Source organism: Abramis brama (genome assembly GCF_963993115.1).
Source record: "Abramis brama genome assembly, chromosome: 14".
NCBI classification, from domain to species: Eukaryota; Metazoa; Chordata; class Actinopteri; order Cypriniformes; family Leuciscidae; genus Abramis; species Abramis brama.
Window position 1 is genome coordinate 727,769 of NC_139976.1, and position 27,448 is coordinate 755,216.

The following is a 27,448-nucleotide window of genomic DNA, read 5'->3' on the forward strand; positions in this document are numbered from 1 at the left end:
GCGTGATGATGCAAATTCCATCTAATTGGATATGCATATGCGTGATAATGCAAATTCCATTTACTTGGATATGCATTTGCGTGATAATGCAAATTCCATTTAATTGGATATGCATATGCGTGATGATGCAAATTCCATCTAATTGTATATGCATATGCGTGATAATACAAATTCCATTTACTTGGATATGCATTTGCGTGATAATGCAAATTCCATTTAATTGGATATGCATTTGCGTGATGATGCAAATTCCATTTAATTGGATATGCATATGCGTGATGATGCAAATTCCATTTAATTGGATATGCATATGCGTGATAATGCAAATTCCATTTACTTGGATATGCATATGCGTGATAATGCAAATTCCATTTACTTGGATATGCATTTGCGTGATAATGCAAATTCCATTTACTTGGATATGCATATACGTGATGATGCAAATGTAATCTAATTGGATATGCATATGCGTGATTATGCAAATTTCATCTAATTGGATATGCATATGCGTGATGATGTACAGGCAATCTGATTTGAGCTTCACAGCTGCTGTTTGTCTCAAATGCATCTTGGAGGTTATTTAAACATTATTAGCTGATCAGTAAAAATCCATGGTGACAATTTTTCAAACCAAATTGGGTTGGTTTATTCATTTTCTAATTAAATATGCACTCATTTGCATACATATCCAGACCAGAAATCTTAACATTTGCATAAAGCCAGTTTCAAAATTCTTGTTTCATTTTTGTTGGCATATTAGTGTTAATAAAGGTTTTTGGATTCTGTAAATCTCTATCACTCATAAATCAGAAAATACTGTCAACGGCTAGAAAACTTATTTTAACTAATTTATTGTATAAATCAGGTGAATGATGTATAAACAAACCTTCAGAATATAGATATGGACGTGTGTAAAACTGCTGAAGTGGAGATTTCGGACTTTAAAGAGATGGATTGAGATTGAAATCTACAGACACAAATAGATGAAATGCAACAAACACTTTTGTATGTTTTCATTTAACTAATCTGAAGGAAGACGAGTTGTGTTAGTAAAGTAGACCACAGAACTGAGCAGTGCATGAACAAATAATGTGTTTGCCTGTTGTGTGTCGCATTGGTTCAGATGCGTTTTCTTCATCAGCGGCTGGAAGTTCCTGAGGTTGAGGTCTTAATCTCTCTGGTCTCTTTATGATGTGCTGTCGTTGGCTAGTGCGTATCTGTCTCTGTCTTTACTGTGTCAATCGCGTCTGGCTGTTTGATGTGCTTTCACAATACCACATTTTCCATAATTTGCGGCACCAAACTCTGTTTCTGTTGTTCTATCGCTCGGAGAGAGAAGGAAACTCATGAGACGGTGCAGCTTTTATTGGACTCTGGCTTCCTAACGACTCTGATTACGCTCTGTTCTCCTTCCAAACGAACACTAGTAATAATGCGGCTAAACGCAAGAACACCACTGTGCATATTTGTGTAAAGTACAGTGGATGCTGTGAAAGCTCAACTGATTACACTGAGATTTTTGACCATCATAAATAAATGTAGATGCTAGTGTTATTCTTTGTTTGTTGTCCAGAAGCATTGCTGGTGTTTTTGAGTTGTGAAATCATAGTTTGATTGTATTGAAATGCTGTGTTGTGTTTTCAGAGAGCCCAGCAAGATGAGCTGGACAAAATCGAGAAACACTTCAAATCCTCAAAAGACAAAGAAGGAAGCAAACCTCTGGACAAACCCGAGCAGTGAGGATCAAAACACACACTTACACACACATAGGAACACAATTAATAACTTTCAAAGTTAACAGGGAACGTTCTTTCAAGGTTCTCTCAAAGAACCAGTAACGTTAATCTAGCTTAAACGTGTTCAATTAGCTGGTATTTAATAATGTTTCCTTGCCCTTGAACACACACACACACACACACACACAGTGTCATGTCTAAACGCCCGTCTCTGCAAGTGTTCTCTCGGGTCAGTCATCAGTGAAGAGTTGAGAAAGAAACCGGATGTTTGTCAGTTTATTCGGTCTTAAAGTGACAGGAGCCTAATATTCCTGCTGTCGTCTGTGTCATTAATGTTAATAAAACAACAAAATACAGCTTTAACAAAGATGAAACTATATTTCAATTCTACAGTGAACAAATAGTGCTATTTTACATTTAGGCCTAATTATTCACTTCTGTACCTGAATATACTGTTTTTGTAACTGTTATTTAGAATTCATCTCTGCTTGTTATTTGTGTATTAGTTCTTATTTTATTATTGACTTTATTGTCTTTAATAATCTTTGAACTTTATCAGTTAGGCTAGTAGTTTTGATGCGGTATCGAAGTACTTTAAGTGAGCTTTAAGCAATAAATGAAAAGCAATTTCATTGCAAGATCCGAAAAATGATCCGATCCATGGCTCAAAAACCATGAATTTTGTGATCCGTTCCAACACTAATTGTAACCACTGTTATAATGAATCATGAGATCATAAAATGCATTATAAGATGCGTTACAAGGCATAATAATTGTATTAAAATACATTTAGAATGCATGATATACAGTTTATAAAGGTTTTGTTTGCTGGGAATGGGTCAGGTGATCTCTTTATTTTGTGGGGAATTTTTTTTTTCTTTAATGCAGAACTGTTTGAATGTATAGCTCAAAATGCTTTATACCATTTGATTTTGTTTTTTGCTCACAGGTTTCTCCATCAGCTCTCCCAGATTCCTGATTTCTCCGGACGAGTCTTCTGCATTCTCTTTCAGTCGACCTTCTCCGAATGCATCTCGTCTGTTCAGCGCAAACTCCAGATTCTGCAGAGAGTCTGCAAGGTACTGCAAACAAACAATCAGCACAACAACAAACCAATGGATTAGTGTGATTCTGTCCAATTCTTAATCAAGCCTGTTGATTCTTTGTAATGATTCATATGAACCAGTTGGTGAATCAAATACTGGAATCATTGGTATGAATCAGGCAGATGACTCACTTGCTCACTGAATCGACTCGGATGGCTCGCTTGCTCACTGAATCGACTCGGATGACTCACTGAATCGACTCAGATGACTCACTTGCTCACTGAATCGACTCAGACAACTCACTTGTTCACTGAATCGACTCAGACGACTCACTTGCTCACTGAATCAACTCAGACGACTCACTTGCTCACTGAATCGACTCAGATGGCTCACTTCCTCACTGAATCGACTCAGATGACTCGTTTGCTCACTGAATCTGCTTTAATAAGCTTTTTGTTAATGCTATTTGAGCATAGAAACCACATTTATGGGACAGTTCATGACAGATTTTGTTGCTGATTTGAAATGTTATTTAATTGTGAGTTTGGTAAGCAGTCGCCGAATCTATTCAGATGATTCGCTCTGCTCTGAACTGCATGTTGTTTTGTATGATAATAGTTTCAGGGCTGGTTTCAGTTGTTTTACCCTGGAGGTCTCATGTTTCTGAAAGAGTCTCTTCTGCTCACCTGCATTTATTTGATCAAAACTGCAGTAAAACAGAGAAATATTATTACAATTTTAAATCATCTGTTTTCTATGTGAATTTATAGTAAAGTGTAATTTATTCCTGTGATCAAAGCTGAATTTTCAGCATCATTACTCCTGTCTTCAGTGTCACATGATCCTTCAGAAATCACTCTAATATGATTATAGTCGGTATTAATACTTGTCATTTAAACCCCAGTCCTCGAGTAAACACTGATTCTGTCTTCAGGGTTCCCGCGGGGTCTTAAAAAGTCTTAAAAAGTCTTAAAAAGTCTAAAATTCAGAACTTTAAATTTAAGGCCTTAAAACGTCTTAAAAACGGCCAGATTTTCATCCGCGGTCTTAAATTTCATTTAGTCAGGTCTTAAAAAGGGTTTACCCTCGTTTATTTCCAGAAATGCTGGCTGGTACGTTATTACAAAGTAGCAAAAAAGTATCGAGTCATAGCCTACAAAGCGGAGCTCTAGAGCAGGGTCTCCAACACGTCGCTCGCCGCCTGATTGGAGGTCGCTCGCCGCCTGATTGGAGGTCGCTCGCCAGAGGCCGTTCACATATTGCGTCTTTTGCGCGCTCAAGTGTGTTCAAATGTAGGCGCGCGGTAAGCGTGCTCATAATTGAAGCGACGCACTCGTTTTTTCCAGGCGCTGTCTGAAAGCTCAGTCAACAGGAAGGATGGGGGTGCACCCAAACACTACGGGTGTTTTTCTCTTCTCCGTAAATAAATCTTGTGGCAGAGCTACAGCAAGCGTTTTTCTGTGGTGGAAATCCATTAGCTACTACAACTTCTTTTTCGTTGTGGAGACGCAGTGCATGGTTGCATAGCAACGACAGACGCCACGGGAAAATCGGACCGAATTTTACTATTAATAATAAAAGATAAGCTAAAGTGCATTGTAAATGTCAGTAATTTATCTTTTTTGACTCATTCTTTTTATAAAAAATAATTTAAAGTCTGAAATATGTGAGGTTTATCTTTTTATAAAACCTTTTTTGTCAAACCTTTATTTTAACTTGTACATGTTAGTATGCAAGACATTTTAAAAATGTTCATTTTTAATGGTATTATTTTAATGTTTATGTAAACAAAAAGTGCATATTGATGCTAAATTTATTTGTTATTTGCTGGTTTTTGACATAAAACTTGGTTTTCACAATTTCATTGTGTAGTATTAATACTTTTTGAACAGGATTCTGTGATAACCATGATCATTTTTGCCACTATAATCATGAAATTAAATGTTCATGCCATTTCATCTTTAGTTATGATCAACTGTGATCAACTAAAATCAACTAATTATGTGTTTTTTACAGTATAATATGCAAAGTACAATTTTCTATAAAAAAATTATATCTGATTCTGTTCTTTTCTCTGACACGCGTTGTTGGGTGTGGAAGGTTACTAATGTGATTTATCTGTAAATTAAATTAATGCTTTTTCAATTACTGAATTCATTGAAATAAAATTAATTCTTTGATTTGAATATTTATTTGGTAATAATGCGTCGTGTAGGTCTTAAATTTCAATCTTTGTGGTCTTAAAATGTCTTAAAAAGGTCTTAAATTTGACTTACTGAAACCTGCAAGAACCCTGTGTCTTGTCTTCCAAGGGTAACAGACACTCGTTCAGACGTGTCTCACACACACACACACACACACACACACACACACACACACGGTCCAGTTTTGCTCTGAATCCGTGTTTCTGTGCTTTTCCTCCAGGCTGTTCAGAGCGGTTCTGGAGTTCTGAAGATTCTCGGTTTAGTTTTGGCGTTTGGTAATTTCATGAATGGAGGGAATCGAACCAGAGGTCAAGCAGACGGTTTTTCCCTGGACATTCTGCCCAAACTCAAGGATGTCAAGAGCAGCGTAAGACTGACAGACACACACACACACGTATGCTCACACACTGTCACACTCTCTCTCTCTCTCTCACACACACACACACTTTTTAACTGGTTTCGATCAGCTGATTATTCTCCTCTGGTTTTCAGGACAACAGTAAAAGTCTGCTGGTGTACATCGTGTCGTACTACCTGAGACACTTTGATGAGGTGAGGTTCATATATGATGCTCTCACAGAACAGCATAGTCTTTACTAGTCTTCAGTGTGTGTGTGTGTGTGTGTGTGTGTTTCAGGACGCGGGCAGGGAGACGTGTGTGTTTCCGCTCCCAGAACCTCAAGACCTGTTCCAGGCCTCTCAGATGAAGTTTGAGGACTTGACTAAAGATCTGCTGAGACTCCGGAAAGATCTGCGAGGTACAGTTAAGTGTGTGTGTGTGTGTGTGTGTCTCGATGTACAGAACCTGATCCAGATGCCCTCGTGTTCAACACGCTAAAAAGGATCTTTCTTCTGCTAAAGATCTTCTGCTGTTTTTGTAGTTTAAAGTGATTCTCTTCTAACTGGAGAAAGTAGATTGATGAGCTTTGGCTGAAAGTTGGGAAAAGGCCTTGAAGTCTGAAGGTTATTGATTGTAGTTTGAATTATGATTGTTGCTACAGTGTCAGATCAACATAAGAACTTTGGATCAGGAATAACTGAAAATGATTCCTTGCACATGTGTAACCAGTGAGAGTGAGTGTTAGCGTTAGCGTTGTGATCCGTCTCTGTTAAAACACACAGTGGTTTGCTAAGGTCAGCTGCTAATGGGCTGGAAGTCGTTAACACTTCTGAAATGGTTAGCAGGCCTTAACTTCACATTATTTCTCTCTTCGTGCATTTTATTGCTCCACTTTAATGCAGTTCCTCAATTTTTTTTTAGTTTGCGTCTCTGGTACGGCCTCGATCAATCACACACTCGATCTCTCTCTCACACACACACGCGCGCACACACACTCGCTCCAGGGAACAGAGCCTGTAATCGCTCCGGCTGACTTCACTCTTGATTGGCTGTTTTCATTTCTTCATGGTTACAGAGCTGACCATCAGCACAGACGAACTTCATCAGAGCCTCATCTAGAGATCAGAGTATGACTGACACACAGCGTCGACTTCTGCGTTGTCAAACACCGCTGGAAATGGAAAGAAACAAACTGATAACTTTGTAAATCAATTTCAATTCACATTTATTTGAATACATTTTTCACAATACACATCGTTTCAAAGCAGCTTTACAGAAAGTGCATGAGTCCACATACAGTGAGGAAAATAAGTATTTGAACACCCTGCTATTTTGCAAGTTCTCCCACTTACTGTAGAAATCATGGAGGGTCTGAAATTGTCATCGTAGGTGCATGTCCACTTTGAGAGACATAATCAAAAAAAAAAAATCCAGAAATCACAATGTATGATTTTTTAACTATTTATTTGTATGATACAGCTGCAAATAAGTATTTGAACACCTGAGGAAATCAATGTTAATATTTGGTACAGTAGCCTTTGTTTGCAATTACAGAGGTCAAACGTTTCCTGTAGTTTTTCACCAGGTTTGCACACACTGCAGGAGGGATTTTGGCCCACTCCTCCACACAGATCTTCTCTAGATCAGTCAGGTTTCTGGGCTGTCGCTGAGAAACACGGAGTTTGAGCTCCCTCCAAAGATTCTCTATTGGGTTTAGGTCTGGAGACTGGCTAGGCCACGCCAGAACCTTGATATGCTTCTTACAGAGCCACTCCTTGGTTATCCTGGCTGTGTGCTTCGGGTCATTGTCATGTTGGAAGACCCAGCCTCGACCCATCTTCAATGCTCTAACTGAGGGAAGGAGGTTGTTCCCCAAAATCTCGCAATACATGGCCCCGGTCATCCTCTCCTTAATACAGTGCAGTCGCCCTGTCCAATGTGCAGAAAAACACCCCCAAAGCATGATGCTACCACCCCCATGCTTCACAGTAGGGATGGTGTTCTTGGGATGGTACTCATCATTCTTCTTCCTCCAAACACGTTTACTGGAATTATGACCAAAAAGTTCTATTTTGGTCTCATCTGACCACATGACTTTCTCCCATGACTCCTCTGGATCATCCAAATGGTCATTGGCAAACTTAAGACGGGCCTTGACATGTGCTGGTTTAAGCAGGGGAACCTTCCGTGCCATGCATGATTTCAAACCATGACGTCTTAGTGTATTACCAACAGTAACCTTGGAAACGGTGGTCCCAGCTCTTTTCAGGTCATTGACCAGCTCCTCCCGTGTAGTTCTGGGCTGATTTCTCACCTTTCTTAGGATCATTGAGACCCCACGAGGTGAGATCTTGCATGGAGCCCCAGTCCGAGGGAGATTGACAGTCATGTTTAGCTTCTTCCATTTTCTAATGATTGCTCCAACAGTGGACCTTTTATCATGGACAGCTCTTTGGTCTTGGCCATGTTAGTAGTTGGATTCTTACTGATTGTATGGGGTGGACAGGTGTCTTTATGCAGCTAACGACCTCAAACAGGTGCATCTAATTTAGGATAATAAATGGAGTGGAGGTGGACATTTTAAAGGCAGACTAACAGGTCTTTGAGGGTCAGAATTCTAGCTGATAGACAGGTGTTCAAAGACTTATTTGCAGCTGTATCATACAAATAAATAGTTTAAAAATCATATATTGTGATTTCTGGATTTTTTTTTTAGATTATGTCTCTCACAGTGGACATGCACCTACGATGACAATTTCAGACCCCTCCATGATTTCTAAGTGGGAGAACTTGCAAAATAGCAGGGTGTTCAAATACTTATTTTCCTCACTGTATATGCAAAATCACAGTTAGCTATAAATGTATTAATATAAACTATGTAGTTTAATGCAGAAACGATGAGCTCATTGAAGTAATAAATACATGTTTGTTAACAAATGATTATGACATTTAGAAAAATAACAGTACTGAACACACAGCTCTGCATAAAACTGACTTAAATGATCCGTTTCTCTGGATTCACTATTTATAGATGTTTAAAAAAAAAAAAGTATTAAACTACTGATAACATTTCTTCCCATTTTCAAATAAAAAGTCATTTATTTGCAGAAATTGTCAAACAAAAAAAGATGCAATGTTTTTATTCTTGAATAATGCCAAGAAAACAAGTTCATATTAATTTTAAACATCTCAATACTAATGCTTTAACTTTAGAAGAATTAAGAAATCAATATTTGGTGGAGTAACACTGATTTTCAGTAACAAAACAGATGCAAAACAGAGTAAAATGTTCAAAACAATGTACATTAATCGCATCCAAAATAAGTTTGTTTGCTTAATATGTGTGTGTAATTTATAATATCTATAAATATAAATATTTTGTATATAAATAACACATTTTTCTTAAATATATACATGCATATGTGTGTATTTATATATACAAAATAATTATGCACAGTACACACACATATATTATGTAAACACAGACTTTTATTTTGGATGCGTTTAATCGTTGCCCAGCACTAATATATATATATATATATATATATATATATATATATATAAATCTAAATATAAATATATATATATATATATATATATATATATATATATATATATATATATATATATATATATATATATATAAATAATATTTATATATTAATGTGGTCTGGAATTGGTAAAATGTGCCTGGAAAAAAATATAATCAGAAAATTAACGTGCTTAATAATTCTTCACACACTGTATAATGCATGTATTGGCAACCATTTTTAACAGATAAAAACTCTAGAATAGATTCAGATTTTAAACCCTTATACGTGTTTTTAAACTTCATCAAAGCCCAGTCGAGGCTGGTTTCCCTCATCTGGAGGAATGTCTGGTCCTGGAGTCGTGAGGGAGAGCTCTGGGTAACGGTCCTCTGCCCAGACTGTTTGCCCTGACCCTAATTGCAGTAATTGCTGCATGTTTTAGCTGAGGCTGAGCGATGGTTTCTGGGAAGGAAGTGAGGATTTCCCCTCGCTCTTCTTCCTCCTCTAATCTCTGAGGTTCACAGGTTAACGCGTCTAATCCCGGGTTTATCCACACACTCTGCTCGCTTCGGTCTTTGAACCGCGTGACACTTCTCTCTTCTGTCTGTGTGTGTTTAAAAGCGCAGGTTCACGCGGTTCACACACGCGTCTAGACGAGGACCGAAGAGCCTTTCTGATGCGTTAAAGTTCGTGTGTGTGTGTGTGTGTGTGTGTGTGTGTCGGGTTAATCTCAGGACCGTCCTGATGATGTTTGCAGATGTGTTCAGGTCGGTCTCTGACCCTTCTGGAGGTCAAAGGTCAGGAGAATCATTCCCTGTGCTTTTGAGACGTGGAAACGCATTAGTAATAAAATAATTAGATATTAATGATCGTTTGACAGTCTTGAATCAAGCAGAATTGAGTGTGCTTGTATTATTTATATTTCAGTTAACATTTATTTTATTTTTAGGTAACGTGTGTTTTAGTATAACTATAATAACCCTTATTTACTTCTTTTTTTTTTCCATAAATGCCATTTTGAATGTACATACTGTATATGAAGGGCTTCGTTCATGAAATATAAGCAGATATAGATCATAAACATTCGTTAACATCCCGTTAGTTAACGTTAATGCTTTTAACAGTATTTGTTACAGTATTTATTAATGTTTGTTAGTTAAAAATAAACTGTTCATTGTTAATGTTAGCTCATTAAATATTAACAGATACATCTTTTAAATTTAAGAATGCATTACATTAATAAATGCTTTAAGAGTGTTTTCATTGTTAGTTCATAGTGTAGAAAACAAATTAAACTTTATTGTAAAGTGTAACACAGAGTTTCCGCTAGGAAAAAATAGTGACCGGCAGAGGTTACGTTTTCCGGACATTTTGATGATATGCTGGTCAAATATCGCCTCTTAATTAGTCAAGTTGAGGAAAACTGGAGGCAGGCTATGTAACTTAAAAAATGACATAATCAGGCCGAATGCAACATGTTTATTAGCCTAACTTTCAAATAAAAAAACGGAAAAAAAACATGAACGTCCGATTGGCGTCAATCAACGCCAATTGTTTTTACTATGGTTTCACATTCATAGTTTAACAAACCAATCCCCCTTCCCCACATAGAATATCTGAAGCCTATTGTTTTTACTCAAGCGAACTTCCCAGTGTCTCTCCACAACCTGCAATGCGCATAAGCCGCGTAACCTTGTTAGGCGACTTCGCTGCTTCGTCTTGATCCGATTCTGCAGCGAGAACCCCCTCTCTGCAGGAACACTCGAGACCCATTTTCTACTATGGTTTTGTACGTTTCTTCATTCGGATCTATTTGCGATCCATTTCATTCTAAACAAACAACGCAGTTTATATGGTTCGTCCTTGTTTCATTATTCATTAAGATAATAATTAATAAATGCGCGCATAATTATCAGTGAACTTGATAAATGTTGCAGATATCTTTTGCTATGCATGCACAAACAAATGCCTTTCAACTTATGTGCAAAATTCTGAATAAAAAGAATGTGCAGCAATTTGTACAAATAGAGAGTCTAGGTCTACTATACGTGTTGTAGCCATTAAATAAGCTCATTTAGTTTAATATTTGTTAAAATATTATAATGTTATTTTTTAATTTATGTTGATTATGAAAAGTGAACCGCACGAGTAGGATAGGATGCGCAATATCGAGAGACATGGAGCGGGTCAGACATGATTTTGACCACTTAATTAAGTTTGGTTTTGTAGAAAGACTTTTTTGAAGTGAATTTAGTTTTTTATAAATTGTATCTTAATTTTAATAATTTTTTTATCAACCATTTGCCTGTATTTAATAAATAAGCAGCAAATATAGCAGAAGATAGGCCTAATCATGCAGGCGCCCACGCGGTCACTTGCATTGCTCGTGAACTGGAGCGCATCTCATCCTAATTTAACGAAACTCAGCGTAGGCCTCACAGACATGAAATATATCTTAAGAAAGCTTGAAATGTCTTTTTAACAATTTAAAACGAAAAGAAATAGGCTACTCTCTGATTATGTAATCCATGATGTGCATTTCTCTCTATAGGCGCGTTCATAAGGAGATGGCGATCGTCAACTTCATCTTTACAGCTGTTGTTGCTGTTAATAAACTAAAAAATAATAGGCCTATAATTGTATTAAACAATAAATTAAATGAAATTGTAATTGTATTAAAAAAGCAACAAAAAAAAAATCCTGTTTAAGGTTTTTTTTTTTTTTTTTTTTACGCATTAAATTCAGGTAGGCTACTGAGTCACTGTCCTCAGTGCCCAGAAAAGCGCTGAAACGGAGATGAAGGGGAACCCGTTTTTATTTTTTTATTTTTATTTTTTGGCTTATTTTAACTGGCCCATCCAGTTTTCTGGAGGCCCACCTACAATCAAAATCCTGGCGCCGCTAGTGCTTCGCAGCGTCTGATATCAAGAAATAACAGACCGCATTCCACATTGGAATTCAACCAAGCCATGTAATAATGTTTAATAACTTTCAAACGGTAGAGCCTGTTCCTTTATAACATAGCCAAAGGTCGGTGTATTTTTGCTTTATACATTTTAGGCTTATTCTCAAATTCAGATTGTGTTAGGGGGGGCGGGATTATAAGGCAATTTTAATCGGACAATTTGACCGGAGAGATTTAATTTTGTCGGACATTTCATTTTTTTTTCGGCCAATGTCCGGTAATTACCGGACAACGGAAACCCTGGTGTAACACATTCGTTCTGTTTATATGATCATTATTTTTGTGCCTGTTTCTGACTGTGGTCCTGTTTCCCAGCATGCACTGCTCAGGTGGAGAAGGTTTGCTCGGTCTCGACGGAAGAGCATCTGCAGCCCTTTAAAGACCAGATGGAGACGTTCGTCAGCGAAGGTGAGCGAACTGGGAATCTTTCGGCTCGGTTTATTCCCGATGACTGATGTCGATTGAACGGGTCATTTCCCGTCAGTGGGACAGAATTCCTCTTCTCTCCGGAGGATCCTCTTAATCAGCACTTTAATCCGGTTTCTCCTGCCGTGGGTGAAAATTAGAGGCCAGGTTTGCTAATGAGTGTCCTCCAGAGCCAGACACACACACACACACACACACACACACACTCTCACTCACTCTCTAATACACACTCTCATACACACTCACTCACGGTCTCTCAGACTCACTCACTCACTCACTCACTCACTCTCACTCACTCTCTAATACACACTCACTCACACACTCACTCTAATACACACTCACACACACTCACTCACTCACTCACACACACTCATTCACTCTCTCGCTCACACTCACTCACTCTCTCACACACACTCACTCACTCTCTCTCACTCACACACTCACTCACACACATGCTCTCACACACACACTCACACTCTCACACACTCACTCACTCACTCACTTACTCTCTCACACACACTCACTCTCTCTCACACACACACTCACTCTCTCTCTCACACACACACTCGTGACAGACACACGGGTGATTTGTGTCTCATGGCGTTGAACACTTTACTACTAGCCTCAATTTGTTAGAGCACCTTGAGCGATGACCCCTATTGACCTCTGATGACCTCTGTGCTTTGAGGAAGCGTTTCTCTCTCTCTCTCTCCCGAAAGAAGCCAAAAGACCAAATTCATACAGATATTATTTATACGTAATATGTATACGTGTGTGTGTTTTCAGTTTATTTTTGTGAATATGCCGTCAGACAGTCTGTACTGTCCACAGCGCTGTAGAAGTGAGCCGTTTTATACCCGTAAACTCACATGGAGATGTTTTGAACCCACTCTTATGGCATTTAAAGATTAAAAACATGTATTTTTTCTTCTTTTTACAGCAAAAACTGAGCTGGAATGTCAAGAGAAGCAACTCAGTGAAACCCACAAAATGTAAGTCATTTTTGCCATTACACATATTTTTTGAAGCTGTTACTTTTGGGAGGCAATAACCCAGAAAACTGACCGTTAACAGGCATCACTAAATTATTTTCTTCCTTTCTTAAGAATTAAGTTAATATTTTTTTATTCCCAAAAGCATAAACTTGTCATTTTCTTCTCGAGGACAAAATATGATGACATTTTTTCAGTAATTACACCGGGGAACATTTTACGAACTAAGAATTTATCTTCAAAAATTCGTAGTTTTTAAAAAAAGATTTTCATGAATCCGTTTTTTCCCAGATTTTGAGTAGGAAAACGAACCTAGAACGCCCTAGCAACCACGTTTAGCACAGGCACTTTATTTTTTATGTTTCCACTTGGAATTAGCAGGAGACGTTCTGTTCAATCCATGAGGAATTCTTGTGTCCTGATCTCCAGCATCTTGAATTACTCTCGCATCTCTCTGAAAGCGTTGTGTTTGTGTGTCAGGTTCCTGGATCTGTGCGTGTTCTTCTCGGTCAAGGCCAAAGGCGGAGAGAAAGAGGTTTCTCCAAACACCTTCTTCTCCGTGTGGCACGAGTTCTCCAGCGACTTTAAAGACACCTGGAAGAAGGAGAACAAGGTCATCCTGCAGGAGAGGTACGTGTGTGTGTGTGTGTGTCAACAAACACCTTTTCCCTCCGTGGCCTCAGTGTTTAGTCCCGGATCACTGTGGCGTAATGGAGAATAAAGAAGCTCAGGCTGATTTATGAAGTCCTTTCTGTCGAGTCTTCGCTCTTTAACTGTTGCGGGAACATCTTCTGAGGCCGAGGTGTGTTTTAGGAACGCCTGCTGTCCAGCTGCGTGATTTAATGTGGGATTAATGCAAATACCTGAGCACGCCGTCCACAGGTGCATCATGGGAAGGGCTGAAATATGCTCTCTCAGAGGGAACATACAGCAGTATAGTATTGGTTACACTTTTCATCTGTGATTGAGGAAAGCTTTGTTCTGACACGGAAAAGTGTACGGATCAGCAGTCCTGGAATTAGACGCTCCTGAATCTTCCAGAGAAACGTGTGTGTGTGTTCTGGACTGAGTGTGTGTGTGTGTGTGTGTGTGTGTGTTGAAGATCAAAGATGACGGTTTATGATCCTGTGGAAAAAAATCATGTTCTTCATCACTATTTCTCTGTTGTTTTCCAGCACAAATATCATAGATCTGTAGATCTGGACTGGAGATTCTTCTAGTCAACTAGTTGTTCATGTAAGCCATTAGTCGACTAATCCTGCGTTTATTTTAATAAGCCATAAATCATAATAATGTGCCTTTAATTGCCTATATAAAATACGTATAGCCTAATCAGCGCTCAAATTCAATCATAATTATGAATGTGTCGTTGAAAAAACTGAATGAGACTCTAAAAATTATTTTATTTTATTGGTGTGGATTTTTTTTTAATGAGTTTTATCTGCATGTTCTTGAGTGTCACGAAAGGCACCTATAAATAAAATGTATTATTAATATTATTATTATTAAGTCAACGATGCTGACTCTCCGCCTATATGCTCGTTTCATGCGGATTACAGAATCTGAGAATATTTATTTTCCATTGGAATCTGTTCATTCAAATGTAGACATGTCAAGCTTTCTATAGATATATTTCTCATGTCTGAGTTTCGGTTCGTTTGTGACGCGCTCGAGTTCAAGACCGAATCGACAGAAAGCAACATTATTTTACAAAAGCACAACGTTTTTGTTTGTTATTGTGAGTTTATTAATAAAAGCGGACCCTTTACAGTTTGCATTACTCTCATCGTATGACCAAAACTGATGGAGTATTTTGAGTGAAATGCTGTGATGTGTGTGTCCTGCAGTAACACACTCTCTCCACACAAACACTTATGTGTCTAATAACACACGTTTATCTATGTTAGCATCAGAGCGACGTGTAAAGTGCTGCTACTTGCATGTTTCAAGTGATATCCGTCATTTCTGAGGTTGAAGAATGATACACGAAGGTTTGGATTTCCCGCTGTTAACAGAATTTCAACACTTTTCAAGGTTTTTTTCTCTGCGTCTGAATGACTAATAACAGTTTGATCGACTAAGCCTCTTCTAGCCGATTAACGGTTAGTCCATTTCTTGAGGTTTACAGTGACACAAGATTTCTCTGAGAAATGCCTCAAACTAAAGCGAGATGGCGTTCGGGCGACCGGTTGCTCTCCATAACCTGTGCCATGTGTTTAATATTAGATGATATCTGCCACTTTAGGGTTGCTCTGAGAGCGAGAGCGCGTCAATGAACCCTGCGTGTTTGTGTAACCCCGCTAATGAAAAGAGGACCGGCGCGGTACGCTAGCTTCCAGTGGAGCGATGGAGTGGCGCGATAGCAGACACAGACGAGCCCTTCAGCTCTACATTATTCATGAGGACCTCTATCTCTCTCTACATCTGTCCTCACACACTCTCACGCTTTCACTCGCTCTCTTTATCTGTCTTAATTGTTATTCTCTTTAATTTCCTAAGTTTTTTCTTTGGTTTTTATTTATTTTTGTTTTTCCTTTTGAATTGGTTTGTTCATTTATTTTTCTCTTTATTTCTCTTTATTCATTTTTTTTGCTTGCTTGCTTTGCTCTCACTTTTTCTTTTTTTTATTAATTTATTTTTTGTCTTAATTGTCACTCTATATTTTTCTTTTTATTTGTTTTTCTTTTTGTTCTCTTTTTTTTGCTTCATTTTTTCTCTCTTCTTCCTTTTTTCTGCCTGCTTTGCTCTTTTCCTTTATTTCTATTTAATTTTTGGTCTTAATTGTCATTCTCTGTATTTTCTTTCTTTGTTATTCTTTTACTTTTAATTGTTTAATTTTTTTCTTTATTTTTTCTTCTATTTATTTATTCATTTTTATTTTTGCTTGCTTTTCACTTTTTCTTTCTTATTTATTTTTTGTCTTAATTGTCATTCTTTATATTTTTCTTTCCGTATATTTGTTTTTGTTTTTCTTTTTTGTACTTTTTTTGCCTTTTTCCATTTAATTTTGTTCATTTATTTTATTTATTTTTCTTTTCTTTTCTTTTTTTTAATTGTCTCTTTACCTTATTTTTCTTGTATTTCCCTTTTCTTTTTATTTAAATGTTTTCTATTTTTCTTAATTTTGTTAATCTTTTTCATGTAATTGGTTTGGTTTGTTTTGTCTTTTTCTAATTTGTTGTTTTGTTTTATTCTTCTAATAATAGTTTAGTTTTTGTTTGGTTATTTTTCTGTTTTTGTTCTTTCTATTTATTTTTGTTTTTGTTGATTTATTTCTCTTTCCTTTTCTTTCTACACATTTATGTACATATTCTGCTTTATATATGTTTCTCTCCCTTCCTTTAATATTAATATGAAAGCATAAATGTTGTTGCGCTGCGGTTAGTCTTGCGTCTCTGACCCGTGTGTTTCCCACATCACATCTCGATCGCTGCTTCTGACTGATTCCCGATCACTGTGACCTCTGACCTGTGCAGCGCTGAGGTTAGCGCTTAGCTCTCGTCTGCCAGGGCCTGAAACTCAATCTGTGGTGTATAATCCGAAACACGATCGTGGAGATGTACAAAAGAGCTGGGCTGGTCTTTCACTGGTTCCTGCAGTGATAAGAAGCGCTTTATTCGACACAGAGCGTCTTTATCTCGCCGAAGCGACACGTCTGACTCTGATAGACGAGTTCCCAGAGAGTGTTGCGTTTCCTTTGACATTCGCTGGCCTGTTAATCACTCGGATCTGCTGCTAAAGTGTTTGCTTTTCTCCGCCAGCGCCACCTAAAACCCCACAGAGTTTCTGTCTCTCGGCCCCAATTTGTCCTGAAAGCTTGTGGTTTATGTGAGTCTCGTCTTCTGGAGCCGAGAGAGACTGATCTGTCTGACACTGAGAGCTCTCAGCGGAGCCGCTCGTGTGTGTGTGTGTGTGTGTGTTTAACCCCGGCGGGTCTGAAGGCTGCAACCAAACATTTCACTGCGCTTTTACTGGTAACCAACACTTACAACACAGCAAAAAATATATATTTTCTGTCTCTTGAATTAAAAGTTTTTGCAGTGTAGTTTTTGTTTTTGCGATGTAGTTTTTGTTTTTGCAGTGTAGTTTTTGCAGTGTTTTTGTTTTTGCTGTGTAGTTTTTGATTTTGTAGTGTAGTTTTTGCTGTGTAGTTTTTGATTTTGTAGTGTAGTTTTTGTTTTTGCAGTGTAGTTTTTGTTTTTGTAGTGTAGTTTTTGCTGTGTAGTTTTTGATTTTGTAGTGTAGTTTTTGTTTTTGCAGTGTAGTTTTTGCAGTGTTTTTGTTTTTTGTAGTGTAGTTTTTGATTTTGTAGTGTAGTTTTTGTTTTTGCAGTGTAGTTTTTGATTTTGTAGTGTAGTTTTTGCTGTGTAGTTTTTGATTTTGTAGTGTAGTTTTTGTTTTTGCAGTGTTTTTGTTTTTGCAGTGTTTTTGTTTTTGCAGTGTAATTTTTGTTTTTGCAGTGTAGTTTTTGATTTTGTAGTGTAGTTTTTGCTGTGGTGTTTTTGTTTTTGCAGTGTAGTTTTTGATTTTGTAGTGTAGTTTTGCAGTGTAGTTTTTGATTTTGTAGTGTAGTTTTTGCTGTGGTGTTTTTGTTTTTGCAGTGTAGTTTTTGATTTTGTAGTGTAGTTTTGTAGTGTAGTTTTGCAGTGTAGTTTTTGATTTTGTAGTGTAGTTTTTGTTTTTGCAGTGTAGTTTTGCAGTGTAGTTTGTTTTTGCAGTGTAGTTTTTGATTTTGTAGTGTAGTTTTTGCAGTGTAGTTTTTGTTTTTGCAGTGTAGTTTTTGATTTTGTAGTGTAGTTTTTGCAGTGTAGTTTTTGTTTTTGCAGTGTAGTTTGTTTTTGCAGTGTTTTTGTTTTTGCAGTGTAGTTTTTGTTTTTGCAGTGTAGTTTGTTTTTGCAGTGTAGTTTTTGTTTTTGCAGTGTAGTTTGTTTTTGCATTGTAGTTTGATTTTGCAGTGTAGTTTGTTTTTGCAGTGTAGTTTTTGTTTTTGCTTTTGCAGTGTAGTTTGTTTTTGCAGTGTAGTTTGTTTTTGCAGTGTAGTTTGTTTTTGCAGTGTAGTTTTTGTTTTTGCAGTGTAGTTTGTTTTTGCAGTTTTTGATTTTGCAGTGTAGTTTTTGTTTTTGCAGTGTAGTTTGTTTTTGCAGTGTTTTTGATTTTGTAGTGTAGTTTTTGTTTTTGCAGTGTAGTTTTTGATTTTGTAGTGTAGTTTTTGCAGTGTAGTTTTTGTTTTTGCAGTGTAGTTTTTGTTTTTGCAGTGTCGTTTTTGCAGTGTAGTTGTAGTTTTTGCAGTGTCGTTGTAGTTTTTGCAGTGTCGTTTTTGCAGTGTCGTTTTTGCAGTGTAGTTGTAGTTTTTGCAGTGTCGTTTTTGCAGTGTCGTTTTTGCAGTGTAGTTGTAGTTTTTGCAGTGTCGTTTTTGCAGTGTCGTTTTTGCAGTGTAGTTGTAGTTTTTGCAGTGTAGTTTTGTCAGGTTGAGATGGTCTGAAGTCTTGGAGTGTTTTGAGCAGCACTGGTTACACAGGACATGTTTATACGCTTCAGTTTAACAGGCCATTTGTGATATTAGATCATAAAGTCAGTCTGTGTGTTGAACACCTCCGACACTCGCTAGTAGAACCTCGTAAAAGATCATCAGCGTCTCGAACACATGAGCAGCGCACACTGCTGTCTTCATGCCTTCCGTCCTTATTTATAGTTTTATTAAATAAAAAAAATCTATTTTTATATTAGTTTAGTTTTCTTTTCTTTTTGTTTTCTTGATTTCATTTAATTTATTAGTTTTTTTTTCTTTTAATTTTCTGCATTTTTTTATATTTCTGTATTTTTTTCCTTTATTTATACTTTTTATCATTTTTATTTATTTATTTTATATTGATCTTTTCTCTTTGGCCTTTTTTCTTTTTCTTTATTATTTAGATTTTTTTTGTTTTATATCCCTTTCTTTTATTTATTTATTTATTTATTTATTTATTTATTGATAGTTTCATTTTTCTTTTTCTTTTATTTTAAATTTATCTTTATTTTTATTTGTTCCTCTTATTTTTTCTTTTTTCTTATTCTTTCATTAGTTTTATTTATTGGCTTGATTTTGTTTAAATGTTTTCTTTATTTATAAATTTATCAGTTTCTTTATGCATTTTCTTTGTTCTATCTTTTTCTTTCTTTAATTTTCTTTTTTCTTTTCTGATTTAATTTAATTTTGTTTTATTCTTCCCTTCTTTGCTCCTTCCTTCCTCCTGTCATGTGAATCTGTGGAGCTGCCGTGTTTCTGCTGTTATTCTCCTGAACCGCTGAACAGTTGAACTGTGTGTTGATGTGTTCATCAGGCCCGGCAGGAAGTGATGCGGATCGTGACCCGAGTCGCTGAAACACCATGTTTGGTCTGGTCTCGTGTCCCGGTCCGTCACATGGATCTGTTCCTGGATGTATTTACGGTGTTTAAAGAAGCTGCTCCTGATGTGCAGGAAGAATATCTCTCTGCCTTTTACCCATAATTCTCCCTCCTGTAAACATGTCGAGCTCTTAGCAGCCAAATACATCACAACACTCGAAGTGTTTGCTTTACACTTCTGCTGCACTTCAGTGAGCGAGTCTCCGCTCTGAATCCCTCTTGCTTTATGAGCTTTGGCTCTGTAGTGTCGGATCTGATGGAGAAATCCCTCATATAATGCCGATTATCAGATTTAATAATGCAATGAATGCATCATTCTCATTCATTTAGAAGATAAGATAACTTTATTAATTTAAAAGGAAAATGTAGATGTTACAGCAGCGTAAACAGGACAAGAACAAACGTTACACTTAAGAAGACAAAAACATTGCATCTATGTATTCCTTCTCAAACTCCGGATCGAGCCACACATTCATTCTGTCTTTTAATAATGCAAGAGTGTGTGTTCATGAGTGTGTGTGTTCGTGAGTGTGTGTGTGTTCGTGAGTGTGTGTGTGTTCGTGAGTGTGTGTGTGTTCGTGAGTGTGTGTGTGTTCGTGAGTGTGTGTGTGTTCGTGAGTAGGGTTGCGCGATATGCTCCATTTTCATATCATCCTATCGTCAGCCTGTGAGATCGGCGATACACGATATTATCGTGAGGGGGCGGGGCTTACTTATTTGATTATTAACTTGCTTATTTACTCATCAATTTGCTTGTTTTATTACTTCGTTTTAAATGAGAATCTTTTTTCTATTTTGCTAGCAAAGGTGGAGTGTTTATTAATAGGCTAAATCAGGTTATTTCCTGGTATAGTGAGGTAAAAAAAAGATCCTAATCATTCTTGTATCTGACTCGGGAGTATTTCAACATGTCAGCGGGAAATTTACGGACACACATTATCCTCTCATGCCGTTACAGATCTGCAGCATTTTGACTGTTTGACGAGATGCGAACACGTTTTAATTTCTTGATTCAAGAAAGAGTCGGAGTCTGCGATATATGTCCTCCTACCAGTGCTCTCTCTGTCTGGATGCACTTCACATGCGCACCGCACTTCAATAACGCAGGTGTTAAATGCCGGGAGAAATCAGAGGCAAAAATCTAAAAGTCGATCGGTTATACGCCGACTTAAACTTATGACTTGACTCTGATAAAGGAAAACGGGTTAATCCGTTTACATGACCACATGCATTGTCAGTTTATTCAGCATAATCGAGTTAATAACGTGCATGTAAACGCGCTCAATCCCTGAAAACGAAAGCAGAAACGGACTGAGCTTTCGCTGCATTAACAGCACGTTCTCTCAGAGTCGACGGTGGATATAACGGTAGGCTACAGCAACTATCTTAATTTACTGGCTGAATATTTCTCTTGTGGACTTACATTATTGACAGCGAAAAAATTAGAAGAATATTTCTTGTTAAACAAGTTTGAAGTTGCTTGTGATTTTCACAGATGGCAGAGTTTCACAGATGCTTCGTGAACTAAAGACTTTTATTAGGCCTAGGCGGCCTATATCATTTTATTGATATTATTATTATAATTAATATTTTGTAATTGTATTGTTTTTAGTGTTATTCGTGTCATTAAATATTTTGTTAATGTGCTATGGAAACAAAATACTGACGAACAACGATGCCGCGTCTTCATCTAGGCTCTGTATAAAAATTATGCGTCTGTTAAAGCACTCTTGACAATTTTTGAATGGATCACCTTGCAATGAAATTTCGTTGTGGGATGTAGTTTTTGTTTTGTCTGTTTTAAAAACATTTTCTTTGAGGAGTCCTCAAACGCGCGTGATATGGCGCAAGTGTGGTTATGTGGTGATGTCGTTATGAATTTAGGCAAGGCAAATATAATTGTAGTTCCTAATTAATTTAATAACTATACTAGCTTCATAATAATAATAATGATTTAATACATTAATGGAAAAACGAGCCAATTATCGTATTGATATCGGCAAAGGCATCTGCCATCGGCGATATCTCTGTCTATCGTCGATACACGATACTATCGTCTATCGGCACAACCCTATTCGTGAGTGTGTGTGTTCGTGAGTGTGTGTGTTCGTGAGTGTGTGTGTGTGTTCGTGAGTGTGTGTGTGTGTGTTCGTGAGTGTGTGTGTGTGTTCGTGAGTGTGTGTGTGTGTGTTCGTGAGTGTGTGTGTGTGTTCGTGAGTGTGTGTGTGTGTTCGTGAGAGTGTGTGTGTGTTCGTGAGTGTGTGTGTGTGTTCGTGAGTGTGTGTGTGTGTTCGTGAGTGTGTGTGTGTGTTCGTGAGTGTGTGTGTTCGTGAGTGTGTGTGTTCGTGAGTGTGTGTGTGTTCGTGAGTGTGTGTGTGTTCGTGAGTGTGTGTGTGTTCGTGAGTGTGTGTGTGTTCGTGAGTGTGTGTGTGTTCGTGAGTGTGTGTGTGTTCGTGAGTGTGTGTGTGTTCGTGAGTGTGTGTGTGTGTTCATGAGTGTGTGTGTGTGTGTGTTCGTGAGTGTGTTTCCTGGAGCGTCAGGATTGGTGTGTGACTCTGAACATGGCCTATTATGGAGCTCGGGCTTCATTCACTGGCTGGAGGTCATGAAACGCTCACATGACCTGCAGAAGAAGAGTGTGTGTGTGTGTGTGTGAAGGATCCGCTCCTGCGCTGCTCAATCATCTGTGTTCAGACGGTCAGATCTTAATAACTTCCGAACAGCGGACGGATCCATCAAGACTCATTACAGTTAAACAGACGAACCTCCTCTGTTTGTCCTGCATTTCACAACACCCGTTTCAACGCCGCTTTACAGAAAATCCTGATGTGTGTGTGACACTGCTTCAGTGTCTGTTGTTTCCTCAGTGTGTGTGTGTTGACTCGTTTGTCTTTCTGCTGTTTCCTCTGTGTATGTGTGTGTGTTGACTCGTTTGTGTCTCTGCCGTCTCCTCAGGTTGTGTGTGTGTGTTGACTCGTTTGTGTCTCTGCTGTTTCCTCAGTGTGTGTGTGTGTGTGTTGACTCGTTTGTGTCTCTGCCGTCTCCTCAGGTTGTGTGTGTGTGTTGACTCGTTTGTGTCTCTGCTGTTTCCTCAGTGTGTGTGTGTGTGTGTGTGTGTGTTGACTCGTTTGTGTCTCTGCCGTCTCCTCAGGTTGTGTGTGTTGACTTGTTTGTCTCTCTGATGTTTCCTCAGTGTGTGTGTTGACTCGTTTGTCTCTCTGCTGTTTCCTCAGTGTGTGTGTGTGTGTGTTGACTCGTTTGTGTCTCTGCCGTCTCCTCAGGTTGTGTGTGTGTGTTGACTCGTTTGTGTCTCTGCCGTCTCCTCAGTGTGTGTGTGTGTGTTGACTTGTTTGTCTCTCTGCTGTTTCCTCAGTGTGTGTGTGTGTGTGTGTTGACTTGTTTGTCTTTCTGCTGTTTCCTCAGTGTGTGTGTGTGTGTGTGTGTGTGTGTGTGTGTGTGTGTGTGTTGACTCGTTTGTCTCTCTGCTGTTTCCTCAGTGTGTGTGTGTGTGTTGACTTGTTTGTGTCTCTGCTGTTTCCTCAGTGTGTGTGTGTGTGTGTTGACTTGTTTGTCTCTCTGCTGTTTCCTCAGTGTGTGTGTGTGTGTGTGTTGACTCGTTTGTGTCTCTGCCGTCTCCTCAGTGTGTGTGTTGACTTGTTTGTCTCTCTGCTGTTTCCTCTGTGTGTGTGTGTGTGTGTGTTGACTCGTTTGTGTCTCTGCCGTCTCCTCAGGTTGAAGGCGGCGGAGGAGTGTTTCCGACAGGTCAAAGAAAAGGCCTCGTACAGCGTCAAACCCAAACACGCGTCTGGAATCGTAAGTCACATTTATTTCTCTCTCTCTTTTCGCACACACACTGTTTCAATTTCAGTGTAATTCACATTGGATAAATGTCTGCCAAATGCTTATTCACTTCATCAGTAATTCAGTCTCACTTCCCGCTGATCCTGCGTAGGCTTGTAACTCATTTGCATAATGTCAGCCTGTGGTCCTGATTAGCTGATCAGCGTCTCTTAGCTCCGCCCTCAAACACTGTAGTGTATCTGAGACTGGAAGAGTTTGGTTCGTGTTGTTCATGTGGAGAAGACGCTGTTTTCTGAGATTGATACGGTAAAACCCACGCCATCGTCACTGTTCGCATCACTGTGATCAAGAGCTGAGATTCAGATATGATAATGAGCGTTTGCTTTCTGACCAATCAGAGCAGAGCAGCTCTCAGAGAGGCGGAGCTTAGAGAGACTGAATCCTTGATGAGGAAAGAGCTGACGCTGCAGTGGAGATTATGAGGACATTAAAGTGTGTTGGACTTTAGATGCATGTGAACCTGTCCTAGGAGACTCTAAACAACATTAGAGGCCTTTAAAACAGCGTAACGTTATTTTAATAATTAAATTGGTCTTTTTTTTGTCTCCCTCAGAAAGCGAAGTTGGGTATGAAGATATGAGACGTCTGATGAAGGAACGAACGCTCTTGTTGTTCGATCTTTAATCCGCTCTCGCACACACAGCTTCAGTGTTACTTCTGCCGTACGGACACAGGAAGTGATCGGCCCTCAGAATGTGATGTCATATCCTGTGCGCTGACGAACATATCAGATGTTTGCTCCAGAATTCCCACAATCCCCACTGAAGTTCTCAACGTCATCGGAAAAAAAATGTCATTTTATTTTTAATAGAGAACAGGGAAAGAGAAATCTGGAATCTGTATCTGTGAACATCAGCATTGGAGCGTCACAAGCTTTTAATCAGCGCAGTTCATCATGTTCAAAGCACAGCCGAGCCTACAGGACCCGGAAGAGACACTTCATGTGCTGGAGGACCAACACAAGCGGAACGTTCAGGAAATCAACTCAGTGTTTTTGTGAAATTATGCAATATTGTTTTGCTGCATCCACACACACTCTCACTAAAGTATTTAAAATGATGTTTTTTAATTGAATGTACATGTTATTAACATCTTCATGTGGCGTTCAGGTCTGTTTTTAGCATGTCCGTGTGGGAGGCGGGTGCAATAACTGTTTGTATCCGAACGTTTTGAGAAGACTGTAATTTATGTAAAATAAAGCGATTAATAAATTCAGAAATTTTAATTTATTTCACTTGATTTGAGATTTACTTGAACCAGTGTTTTAGTTTAATATTTAATCATGCTTTTTTTTTATATTGCTGTTTAGGTTTTATTTTATTTTTATTTCAGTTTTAGTTTTGATTCATTTCCAATTAATAATTTTAGTGCTTCAACCGAAACTTAAGTTTACATTTCTAATTCTCATTTTGATTTCCAACTAATATTTTATTTCAATGAACAGAAATGTTTTTAATATTTCCTCCTCTAATGAATGTCTTCAGCGCTGAACCGTGTTTCTAATGCTTCATTTCTGTTCAGGCACTAATTACAGTAATAACTAATAACACACTTACCATGGTAAAGAGCCGTTCACATCCACCTTTTGCATTATAAAACATCCGGCTTGGGGAATTTCCACACGAACAGACTGAAACTGAGTTTGACTGAGTGTGCTGTACATTTCCCATCATGCTCTAATTTAACCCGTCGGGGAAATAATGTAATGCTTGGTATTTTAACTCTTTCCCTGCCAGTGTTTTTCTTTCTGCCTGTTGCCAGACTAGAATTTCTGATAATTAACATAAAACTTTCATCGCCCCCAGAATATTTTGTTTGAATATCAGAACATGCAATATATCAAAGGAAATAAGAGCCTCTTCTTTAAAAAAATAAAATAAAAAATCCTGACTTCATACAATCTTTTTTATCAACACTTGAATGTGGGTAAATTTCATAAAAATGCAACATTTTGAACAAAAAGCTGAGAAAAGCAAAAATGCTTCTATTGATTGTTTTTGTTTTGTTTTTTGCCTCAGAGATTCTGTACTCTTTCAGAAGTTGCAGTATAACTGTGTAACAGTGAAAGCCAGTGTTGTGACGGAGGGTTTGGGAATCGCATCATTCGGCGGGGAAAGAGTTAATGTGACTGGAAGAATATCTGATATGAGTTAAGGTGAGAGTTATGATATTTCTCGTATAACAATATAGAAAACACAACGGATGCTGCACTCTTGTGATCGATTCTCCTGATTTAATGAACACATTCCATGAATAATACACTGGAATTCACTAAGAATCATTCGTTTTTCTCCACAAATCCTTTCACGTCCCTTTCCCGGTTTGTTTTCAAACGCGTGCTTTAAAACCTAATTTTCTCCCCTTTTCTCTCCCAGTCCCTGTTTACTGCAGTGATTCAGGAACACCGTTTATCCGTCAGAATGAAGGAAAGTGCGTCGAACTTTCCATCGATGCTCCAGATGGTGAACATGATCGTACACTGGGGAAAAGTGGTGTAGAGACAGTTTTCACTCAGAATTGCTGGATTTCACACAGAATCAGCAGGTAGAGTAACGCACTGAATTAAAAGTGACTTTTGAAGTAATTGACTGAACGTCGCTACTCCAATAATCTTCATTTTATTTAACAATCAGAACAAAGAAGTTTTCCTGGTAAAGCCAGATGGATTCTGATTAGCTGTTTGTATCGTTCAGAAAGTGATCCTTGTGGTGTATCGTTCAGTCCCTAAAACGCTGTTATCGTGTAAATTAAGGGCCAAAACACACAGTTTTTCGTGTAAACTGTGATTAATATCATCATTCTCGGTGTGAACAGGCCTTTAAATCTGTTACACAGACTTTCCGTCAAAATCAGCGAACACAAATCTGCAGATTCAAGCTGGATTTACACTGAGAAACATCTGGTCTATTTACTCTGAAACTTTCACTCTGAAACTGTACATTTCACAAAGTAACACTGACTTAAATGAGAAATTGAAGCAAAAACTCTGAAACTGTGTTTTCTTGTAAAACGTACTCCAATAATCTTTGTTTTATTTACAACTTTGAAGAGTCATTTGTAGTGTAAGAGTGTAAGTGACAGATCTAATGCTGATGATCATCAAACTCAGCAAGAAAACAGCACTGATGAAGAAAAACTGCTTTAGATCAATGACAATAAACTCCATAGTTTTAATATAGACTTCAGTTGTTTCTCTACATACATATAGATATATATATTCTGTGGTACCATATTTCTATAGAATCTCTATAACCAGTCTGAACTCTTAGGAAAAATAGGATCAAATTATTGCATAATGCTTTCATGTTTAACAGGTTATTTCTAGTGATAAAGTGTGTTTATGAGCTGCTTAATTCATAAAATGTAATTAAAACTAAAGGTTACACTTTATTTTGATTGCCTACTTTAGACATATAGTCTTCTATAGCTTCTATAAGTGAACTCAGGGTGATTTGGACTCTTTGCCATTGAGAAAACTTGGGAAAAGTTTCCCAATCACCCTGAATTCACCCCAAATAACTTTACACTTATGCATTAGGCAGACACTTTTATCCAAAGCAATTAACATTGCATTTCAAGCTACACATTTACATTCTTATCAGTTCTTGCTTTCCCTGGGAATCGAACCCATGATCTTGGCGTTGCAAGCGCTAGCTCTACAGTTTGAGCTACAGGACAGCAACAGCTCTAGACAGCTTTAGACATTCTACAAACTATAAGTAACTCACTCTCAGTAGAGTATTAGTAGACTGTTAGATGTAAAGTGTCAGAATGTTTAAAAAGTGCAACCAAACAAAATGAATTAAAACTCAAATCCATGAAATGACCCATGATGGAAACCTCTCATTCTTAATAATAAAGGTTCAATCTTTCAATTCCATTCTTTATAGAGTGAAAGGTTCTTCAGGGAACTGAATCGCCCTAATATTAGAAGACTGAGGTGTAAAGTGTCAGAATGTC

General features: G+C 37.9%; 2 protein-coding genes across 2 annotated transcripts in view; one reads left to right on the top strand and one right to left on the bottom strand.

Moving 5' to 3' along the window:
* The window catches only part of fmn2b (formin 2b), a gene marked incomplete at its 5' end in the record, with an annotated part of 57,545 nt that extends 31,189 nt beyond the window's left edge, over positions 1–26,356 (top strand). The window contains 10 exons of the mRNA XM_084135335.1: positions 1,645–1,736; positions 2,686–2,815; positions 5,207–5,353; positions 5,479–5,538; positions 5,624–5,744; positions 12,137–12,229; positions 13,188–13,239; positions 13,720–13,869; positions 23,359–23,440; positions 24,042–26,356. Coding sequence (XP_083991461.1) covers positions 1,645–1,736; positions 2,686–2,815; positions 5,207–5,353; positions 5,479–5,538; positions 5,624–5,744; positions 12,137–12,229; positions 13,188–13,239; positions 13,720–13,869; positions 23,359–23,440; positions 24,042–24,068 — 954 coding nt within the window. The 3' untranslated portion in view covers positions 24,069–26,356. The remainder of the gene's footprint in view (positions 1–1,644; positions 1,737–2,685; positions 2,816–5,206; positions 5,354–5,478; positions 5,539–5,623; positions 5,745–12,136; positions 12,230–13,187; positions 13,240–13,719; positions 13,870–23,358; positions 23,441–24,041) is intronic.
* Positions 26,357–26,638: 282 nt separating this feature from the next.
* Positions 26,639–27,448, bottom strand: part of grem2b (gremlin 2, DAN family BMP antagonist b) — a 7,688-nt gene continuing 6,878 nt past the window's right edge. Inside the window, exon 2 of the mRNA XM_084135040.1 lies at positions 26,639–27,448. This exon is cut by the window's right edge and continues 1,092 nt beyond it. The gene's annotated coding sequence lies outside the window, so the exon portion shown is untranslated.